This window comes from Fundulus heteroclitus, chromosome 6, assembly GCF_011125445.2.
Source record: "Fundulus heteroclitus isolate FHET01 chromosome 6, MU-UCD_Fhet_4.1, whole genome shotgun sequence".
In the NCBI taxonomy this organism is placed as follows: Eukaryota; Metazoa; Chordata; class Actinopteri; order Cyprinodontiformes; family Fundulidae; genus Fundulus; species Fundulus heteroclitus.
This window is the reverse complement of record NC_046366.1, coordinates 22807480-22817530: the sequence shown is the minus strand read 5'-3', so window position 1 is coordinate 22817530 and position 10051 is coordinate 22807480. Positions and strand designations below refer to the sequence as shown.

The following is a 10051-nucleotide window of genomic DNA, read 5'->3' as shown; positions in this document are numbered from 1 at the left end:
CGTGGAGCGGGGTTGCAGAGCTGAAGACCGTGGAGCTGAGTTGAAGAACGTGGAGGCAGACTGAGACTGAGCTGGAGTGAACACTACGGGCCGGCAACGAGAGCAGAAAGAGGTATGTTTAAATAAGGGTGGGACCAGGTGGAGGCAGTTGCGGGTTAATTGCAGCCTGACAGGTGGAACCCATCAGGCTGCGCAGTAACGAGAGAGAGAGAGGGAGAGAGGCTCAGCATGCAGCCCTCACGCTGCATCCTGACAGTATCGGTAACAGTGTGTGCTACTCCAAAACACTATATAAATTACACTTTATACCTAAGGCCCCAAAAAACTGCTTATGATGAAATGTTGGTCTCTAAGAGGACAAATCTGGTCAATGTTGCTATAATTACCAACACTGATACAGCTTCCAGAATGTTCTTGGTAGGAGACGCAACCATTATCACACTGTTTGAAATTTCAAGTCAAAACATTCAACTGTCAACTGGAAAACCTTCAGTATCATATTTGTTGAATTATTACAAATTCTATGAGTTCCCTTCTTCATAAAAGTTTTCCAAAGTTATTTTAAACACAGAAGTACAAGTGATAGAGACCACCTTACCTTGCAGGGATAAGAGACACTGCAGCTAGTGATGTTTCTTTTGTGATAGGATTATTTGTGTCATATATGATTTATTTTCCCAGTCTGGGATTTGTATGTGACAATAAATAAATAAATACATTTCAAGCATTTTTTGAGACCCAACCAATCACGAGTTGCCAGAAGGTTTTTGTTGGGACAGAGAAGAAAAATCAATTTTTCTAGAACACAAAAACTTCCTTCATTCCTTCCTTCCTTCCTTCCTTCCTTCCTTCCTTCCTTCCTTCCTTCCTTCCTTCCTTCCTTCCTTCCTTCCTTCCTTCCTTCCTGCCTGTAAAACTGATAGTAGAGGTGGGCGGATCGATCCTAGGATCGATACTATCGATACCAACGCGGGTATTGATATTGAACAATATTCTTTTAACAGGATCGATCCTTTTTATTATCTCCCGCGCGCGCGCTGACTGCAGCAGATTCACCAGATCAGTCTCCCCTTCTGTGCCAACACCGGCACTCTGCTGGCTGCTGCTCCCCCTCCCCTCTCGTACATGGCTCAGCGGCACCAGCCAATCAGCACGCAGGCTCAGCCTGTCCCGCCCACTGTGCTCTCTCAACTCAACATACACAAACAACCGCCGCGCGCGGCTCCTGTTCAGACACGGAGAGAGAGAGAGAGACAGCCAGAGCGCAAAAACTTGAAGAGAGAAATATGTTTAGTAAAAAGCTGGTTAAATTTAGTGGAAACACAACAAACAGAGGAAAGAGTGAAAGCGACAGAGGAAACTTCTCTGATTGCCCCGACAGACCAGACCCACAGACTGACGTCACTGACTGAGGCGTTTCAGTCCTCCGGAGGACATCCAGGTAGATCAGAGCAGCAGTTCATGTTAATTTTCAAAGTAGATATTATCTATCATATGTTACTGGAGCCCACACAGAAAATGTAATTAAGACCTTGAAAGAACCCAGTACATATATCCTATTAAAAAGTGTTATTTAAGATAAGATAACATTAGCTAATCCTTTATTTATCCCACAACGGGGAAAATTATAGGATTAAAGCAACAAGCAGGTGCACACAATACAGACAAAATTACATGAGGATTAAAAGATATAAGAGGTGGATTAGGAAAAAAAAAACACTGAACATAACATTATTATTATTATTTAATTGTAATAATAAAATAAAAATCAAATGTTAAAAGTATCGGTATCGGATCGATATCGGCGATACTGCCCCCTGTATTTACTTGGTATCGGATCGATTAAAAATTCCCGGTATCGCCCACCTCTAACTGATAGCGGATTGATGGGCTATCTTATATTGAATTAATTAACCTAAATAATCAGTTTCATTCTGTTTCATATCACCATCTTTTATACAATTACTTTTGAGGGAGGACTCCTTGATTGAAGCGCCGCAGATGTTGTAAACCTCTCGGAAGATTGATTTACTACCAATCAAATTGTTTACACATAATGACGGGGTTTTTTTCATATTAATTGCACTATAGCTTGTTTCCAAATTATTTAACTGAGTAAAAGAAACACAAAATTAACAAGATATGTCAAATAAACCAGTAGTAACTCCACAATCTATTTCTACAGAGAAATGGGGCATGCTATCGGGATTACAGATGTTATCATAGTGATGTCTTATCTGATTTCTATTATTATTATTAGTAGTAGTAGTAGATATTTGTTGCTCCACATGTTTATGGAGATTGCATAAACATAATGGATACAATTTTGTGTTTAAAACCTACAGAGCATGGCCATCAAGCATTTATTGCAACTGAGTCTGCCAAGGGCCAGGGTTGGTTTCACATTGCCTGACTTCTTGTTATTTGAGGTTCTGTTTCTTTCTGATTAAGCAAGCAGACACTCACCAGCTGCTTCCAGGAAAGGCCACAAGCCTTCTCTGCTGATCATAAGAGAATGTTGGACTGTTTTTCCAGTCTGCACTAGTCAACCAAGGATAATATGGGACTGTGGTATTATTCCTACCACATACTTAAAACTCAGGGAGAATCCAGAAAAATACCAAAGTATCCTTTTAGAAGGCGGGAATTGCTAGAAGACAGTTTTATGTAGTTGTTTTTAATATCCATGACTCCAGAAGCAGTCCATAATTAGAAATAAAAAGACAAATCCTGAGTTTGACAAATTAGCTTAATTTCAAAGTTAACTATGGTTTTTATGAACTTCTCAAACAGCAATAAAAGTGATCACTTATGTATAAAAGGTACATTGAAAAGTATCCAACTCATTCATACATCGCGGATTCCAAGCACAGCACTTCATGTTTGTCCAAACATCCATGCAGAAGATTCAGAGATACTAACACAAAGGTTTCCTTCTCCAACTACCTTCAGATAGCTGCGTGGTAGTGCTCACTACTGTCCTTTTAAAGAGAATGTTATGCTTTTGAGTCCTTCCTTTTCACAATTAAATCATTAAATTGTCGTCTGTAAACAGTGGAACTGCAATGCTTTGGTCTGAATTCCTCGTTATTGTTGCTTCACAGCCCATCTTTTACCCTGAAGAGCATCTGAGAGCAACTTGTTTTGGTGCTGTCTCTTTAAATCTGTTATGCCATAATAACGCCATGATAAATAATTGATCTCAGATTGAATTCTGAACAGTGGAAGAGTTTAACAAAGGAACTCCACTCTGGCTGCAACATGAGACCCTCAAGGCTTGTACGGCCCTTCTTCTCACCAGGGGTCCTGTTGCTATAAAAACCTTCCTCCCACAGACATCATCGCCCGGGGAGCATGTCCGGGCAAATACAGAGCTATGTTTGCTGTCTTAACCTCATAATCAGATGCAGGAAGAAGGATCCTGCATGCCAAAAACAGTTTTGTTGCATTTCTCCTCAGCACACAGGGAAGAGAACCCCAGATTCCACTGAAAGCCAGCAGCACAGCCCTTGTTGAATGCTCACGAGGCAAATCCGCTTAAATCAGACTGCAACCGGGTCAGAGAACGCGGCAGGGACCAGGCCTCCGACCCAACCACGTGGCTGCAGAGCCAAGCGCTAGCCTGCCAAGAAGAAATCAAAGATTCTCCCTGCCTTCAACGCTCCTTCCGTGAATGGCCAAAACTGGAAAGAACTGACATGAGACAAAGGACAGGTTTGGGCAGTGAGCTGAGGGTGAAGTTAAAAGGTTTACTGGGAAATGTTTTGTAAACCGTTGGACACATGGTGTTTAGAACAAAAGGGTTAACCGGTAGCTCGCACTAGCCAAACTGCTATTAGCCTTGCTAACATCCGATTTCGGACATTTCAAAGGAGTACGTTTAAAGCATAAAGCGTAACTGTTCTGCTCCGCCATCCTTCGATGGTGCTATGAGCCTTATCCCCACATTACTATCGAATATCAATGTTGGTAAAGGCAATTTTGATAACTTTATGTTGTAACCTCTTAGCCACCGAGTTACTACAGTGACCCGTAGCGGCCGGCGGTAGAATCACATAAACAAAGGCAAGCGATTCTGAATTAAATGATTTTACAGGACAAACCGGTCCTCAGAATATTATTTCAACAAATAATGTTTTGTTTAACTTGGGCTTTGCATTGTGAATGGATTTAAATACATGATCATAAGAGATGTTTTTAACTCCATTCCATGCTTTTGGAATCAGATCTGCAGTGAACCAGGATTCACTGAATTATTCTGATGATGATGATCAACCACTTTGTTTTTTGTTTTTTGCATGTAAATAGTTTCTTAGCTTAGCTTCTTTTTATCTTCATTTTGCTTAGTAATTTAATTAAGTTTCACTAGCCTAGTAGAGAGGATTTATTAATCGAAATATTGTGTTAATTCAGGTAAACAGCATTGCGCAGTGATGTTCTCTGGATGTTAATTTTATTTCTGCTATTAAATTCTTAAACTTGAAAAGAAGTTTCGTGAAATTGGTATGCTGGAAGTCCATGACCTTGATGAGCATGAGACATTATTGTTAAAAAAAATGGAATAGGGTACTGACAAAACTAAACTGATTGAAAAAGATCACCCAACCAGAATACAAAGATATTTTCTGCACTCCTAGAGGCTCCAAGCACATAACAAAATGTGTTTAACAATATATAGCCACATTGTATGCCTGTACTAAAAAGACCAGTTGATCATGATAAAATAAGGCTGTATACTCCAAGTGTCAGTCCAGATAGTGTTTTGATTGTTTTTTTTTTAGCCTAAAAATAACAACCTCATCGGGTGCGATGAGCAGACATAAACAGACGTGACGTCATCTACCCACAGTACCGCAGAACTATCCGAACGCCAGACGGCAACTAATAAATCACAACTAAATAATGCCGGATCAAGCCTGACCCTCTGCAATGCCTCACGGTAAAGCGGCAGCTCTGCATCATTGAAGACCAACCGTTATTAAGGCGGGGTCCGAGGCAGTTTGGAGGCAACGCAAGGCCTTAGTTAATCGTTCCCCAAAAATGTTTGTTAAGTGTTTGTGATGGACAGTTGTACTGGAACTAAATTATTGATTGCAATGCAAATTGTAGTTGACAATAAAATTGATTGATTGATTTATTGATTGAATAAACAAACCTACAGCAGCTCAAAGAGCCTCATATCAAAACATCAAAAAGAAAATTCCTGTTCATAAATGGAAACAGGGACACAGCATCAAGGTACAACCCAATCAATTAATCTATTTGTAATGTTGTTTGTACTTAAGACCGTAGAGGCTAAGAAGAGTATTGCTCTTACTGTTATCACAGTATTAATAAGGACATTTACTCACATCAATCAACTCTGTCGTCACATCCAGGCAGCTTAGCCTTAGTTTCCACTTCAGTAAATATGAATGTTCATATTGTATTCTCAGCACTATTATAGTCTTTTCCCTATTGAAGTCTTTTTTTTGTGTGTTTTTTTTCCCACTGAATCTTGGACCATTCCTTATTGTTTCCATCACTCCTCTGCGAGAAGCTAATAGCCATTAACTGCTACCTTTTTTATCCCCTGCAGTACGTGTGCAGTGTCATACTTCCATTGTTATTTTAAATATACACAAAAAGCTTTATTTACCAAAAAATTGAACAAAAACAAAGCGTAAAATGCAAAAAAAAAAAAAAAATAACGAATGCACCAGCAGGACGTGATAATCTTTAATAAAAACTTTGTATGCAGAGTGAGCTACCGACATATGGATAAAAAAGAAAGTCAAATAATGTAACTATGAACCTTTAAGGGTTAAAAAAGTGGATTTTGCATGATAATGCCAATTTTAGGTATGCCACTTCCCAATATATGTTTTCCTCCAACAATTCAATTCATCCAGTTGGAGTCAGCAAATTGAACAGACATAAGGAAATAGTGGTATATTTTTAAAAACAGGAATGTTTTATACACTAAAAACACACACACACACACAAACCATAAGGTCAAAAGCAAACCAAATGACACTCAAACCATAACAGCAACATAACTCCTTACTATATAACAAAAGAAGAATAAGAAAATAAAATGGATTTAAAGCTCATAATTTTGACACTCAATGACAAACACATTTGCAAACTTACAACAAAAACACAATCCACAAGGTTAACAGTTGCTTTAAATTACTATAATCCTACATATAACAAAGAAAAAATATATAACTTATGAATTAAAGAAAATATACAACTAATTTATCTTTCTCCTTGTGACAGAGGTGTTCTTGGTGTTGCCTGACCAGCACTTCTGTTTCTAACAGCATCACATGTCCAGACTCATCATTTGCTTTTACAGTGAATGCATACCTCACCATCGATATAACAAAAATAAAAATAGGCAAATAAAAAGAAGAGCTTAAGAGCGTTGAACATACAAAAGATAATTCCGATCATCTCCACACTCAAACGGATATTTTACAAAACCCCAGAACACACATGCAAAAACATTTTTGGTCTCAAAAAATGTTATTTAAAAGAAAAATATGTTTCAAAGTGATGAATCACTCCAGTCGATTTGTAAAAATATCCATACTGTTACAGCAAGGTTCTGACTGTGCCTACTGCAACCAGTATTGTTGGATATGTCATACAAATATAATATGTGCAAACAATTTGTGGATAAAAGGTGTTTGTGCATGGGGGTTACCGCCTGTTATCTGTTGTACACCTCCAGCACGATACCTGTAGTGACATTTTGAATACCAGACATGTTCTGGTATGTGGCTCTCTCCCTGTTATTCATGTTACCAACTTTGCAGCGCAAAAGACAAAACAGGTGACTCCGTAACTTCTGTGAGAGCATACAAAGCAGAGGATTCATGCAGCAGTGGGAAAAGGCAATTATTCGACAGACTTGGTAGAATTTGCTCAACAGCTCTAATGCTTCACAGCCTTCCGGTTGGTACAAGGACCTTACAAGGAGTAGAGAATTATAGGGTCCCCAGCAGATGATGTAGGCTGCAACAATAGAAAAAATTATTGACAGAGCTTTTGATTTTGTCCTGTTTGTTGACTGTAAAACTGTTTTAATGATGGCACAATGGCAGAAAATAATGATGGCAAACGGGACGAAGAACAGCAGCGCAACTTGGACATAATATCCAACCCCGTCAGAAGAGGATTCTTCACAGAAGAAATCTTCATAAACCTCCATTTTGTAAGAATCATACACAGATGTACCAATACTGATCATCCAGGCAACCACACAGGCACCGATGGCACACTGCTTCTGCCTCGGATGGCTGTTCGGCCAGCGGTTCAGCACCACAGTAAAAAAGCGATCGACAGTCATGGCAGTTAGTACTATGATGCTGCTGTACAGACCAGTGAAGTACACTGCAGTGATAAACTTGCATAAAAAGTCCCCAAAGATCCAATGTTTAAGGTGGTAGACAGCCCAGAATGGCAGTGTGGCAGTGAAGATCAAATCGGAGCAAGCCAGGTTCATTAAGAAGATTTTTGTGACAACAGTGTGATCTTTAAAAGAAAAGAGAGCGCATATGAGGAGAACGTGTTGCCTATGATGCTGATGACGGTAATCAGGATGAACACAATCCCAGCGATGGTTGAAAAGTCAGAATCCTGACAAGGAGCCGTGATTCCGTCCTCTCCATATTGGGTAAAGTTGTTGTTGTATTCCATTGTTGATTATCTAAGAAATATGAGCACAAATCTAAGGCTTGTTATATTATAAAGAAAGATATAACAGATGATCTAATCTCACTTATTCAATTTTTTTAAAGCAACTTCAGGTATATTTTACAGGACAGGAACAAAATTCCACATCAAGTACAACAAGCTTTAAACAACAACTCACCCCAGACGGTGCAATCTCTCTGTTCGAATGGGCTTGAAAAGGAAAGGAAAAAAACGAGAACAAAAAGTTCCCTTTTTCCGTTTCATTCTAAGTCAGACATTAGTGATGATTATTATCAGCGATGACCGCTATCATTTGAAAACCTTTTCCTTATTTGGCAATACAACTCGGTACACAATTATAATTTATATATATATATATATATATATATATATATATATATATATATATACTGTAAATCTTACACATTTCTTATGAAACTAAACATAGATTGTCTAAAATGTAAATAATAGAATATTATTAAAATATTCTATATTTATATGAAACTGACATGGGCGTATGAGCTGCCCAGGAATGGTGAGTAATGCAGGTGAGTATATTACAGGCACAGTTTGGTGTCCCTGGAGCGGTTGCTCTTGAGCTATTTTCGAAAGACATCTCGTCATAAAGTCCTTTGAGTTGACACAGAAAGAGTATGGGGTAAGCAAGTAAACCAGGGAAACAACGCAACTGTAGGAGGCTTGGCGCTACCACACAGAGGGGCTTTAAGCACTGCCAGGCATGTTCTTATTTTGAAGTCTCTTGGTGAACTTGGTGAAGAGCTGGTTGGGTCCACCCCTCATTACTGTAAGTGGAGGAGCTGTAGCTCAAAAGGAAAAACCATTCTGACACCTCAACAACAAGATGTGAGTCAAATGCCTGCAGAGGCATGCAATTTTGATTGGATAGGACCGAAATGAATAGCATTGCTCTGTTTGTCCCTCAACCATAAGGCAAAAACTACCAGGCCTTGACAAACATTTATTTCCTAGAGCTATGGCCTGCAACCAAAAGCTTGAATAAGCACACAAAAATCCCCTTCTGCAGCTGCCTTATTTGCAACTTTGCTGTTTTTTTTCCACTCTGGCCATGCAATTTAATGAACCGCCGTTTTCACTCTGTTCAGTCACATGTTGTCTAGCTTTGTTTTTACTGTATGTGGCACTTTAGTCATGTGCTGCTGCTTTCAATTTGGGAACCAGCACAAATTTTGTTTTGTATATTAGTGACAAACTTTAAACTTTGAAACATCGACTAATAAACTAACATTTAGACATCCATTGGTATGCTGTACAGGTCCTTCCAAAAGTATCCACCACCAAGGTTTATTTACAGTGGTGTAAATGGGAGTAACTGGAGAGGGATACTTCCAGGCGAATGGTTGGGTGCAGCAGAGGTGTACTGTTGCTGTGCCTACTTTTCTCATGCTGGGTGCATCAGGCGGCGCACCCGGCACAGGTGTTTTCCATCTTCACTAATGAGGAAGCGTACCTAAGGTGGCTAGAGACTGATGGAAGGCGTCAGAGCGTTAAGCCGGGCGTACACTGTACGAGTTTTTGCCCTTTTCGGGCCGATTCTTCAGTCGTGCGAGAATCTTTTGGATCGGGCCGAGTTTCATCTTGATCGTGCGTCCTGCGTATTGTAGTATACGGGGGGGGGGGGGGGTAAAGAGGTGCGATTCGCCTCTCACGACCACCTCCAGATCAAGAATCGGACGGTCGGTTGAAAATCAAACATGTCAGCCCTCGTGAGTGATCGGGAGTGATCGGGAGCTCGTCCTGCTGTTGAAGCGGATCTACGAGCCGATTTTCCCCGACCTCGCGCACTGGGCATGCGCAAACAAGGAAATTCTTCTTCGTCTTCTTAAACGAAAACATAGTGGCAAAGAGAATAATGACGGCAGTACGTGTGACATGGGGTCAAACTACGGAGGAGTCACTCGTAGAACTGCCAAGGCAGCGCATTTTGTTCTAGTGAGCCTCATACTTAACAGTGGGCATCAACACTTCTGCCTTTTTCTTCTTCTGCTGTTGACATTTGGTTTCCGGGTAGACGAGTCTGAGTAGCGCCATCTCTGAACGGGGCTGAGTCTAACCTGCGGTTTTTTTTGAACGCACAGTGTGAGCAATCAGGTCGCATCAGAGCGTCGGGCCGCACAGTGTAATAACATATATCGTGAGCAGTGAACTTTTAAACCCTGCGGTTTCGTCGTACAGTTTGAGCTGTATATGAGTACCACGATTGAAAATATCGTACAGTGTATGCCCGACTTTAGCTCACCTCAGCAGAACCTGACTTCTTGTTTGCTCAGTTTTCAAGTTCCTCCTCTACTAACTCCTCGCTTTACCTGCATAGATCAGTTCCTGCTCC

At 40.2% G+C, this 10051-nt stretch overlaps 1 protein-coding gene across 1 annotated transcript; it reads right to left on the bottom strand.

Annotated features, from left to right (window-relative positions):
* Positions 1-5722: 5722 nt before the first annotated feature.
* On the bottom strand, positions 5723-7730 carry xcr1b.2 (chemokine (C motif) receptor 1b, duplicate 2). Its single transcript, XM_012856186.3, is given in 2 exon segments — positions 5723-7552; positions 7555-7730. Coding segments are annotated over 2 exon segments (987 nt in total). The 5' UTR covers positions 7687-7730; the 3' UTR covers positions 5723-6697.
* Positions 7731-10051: the final 2321 nt, after the last annotated feature.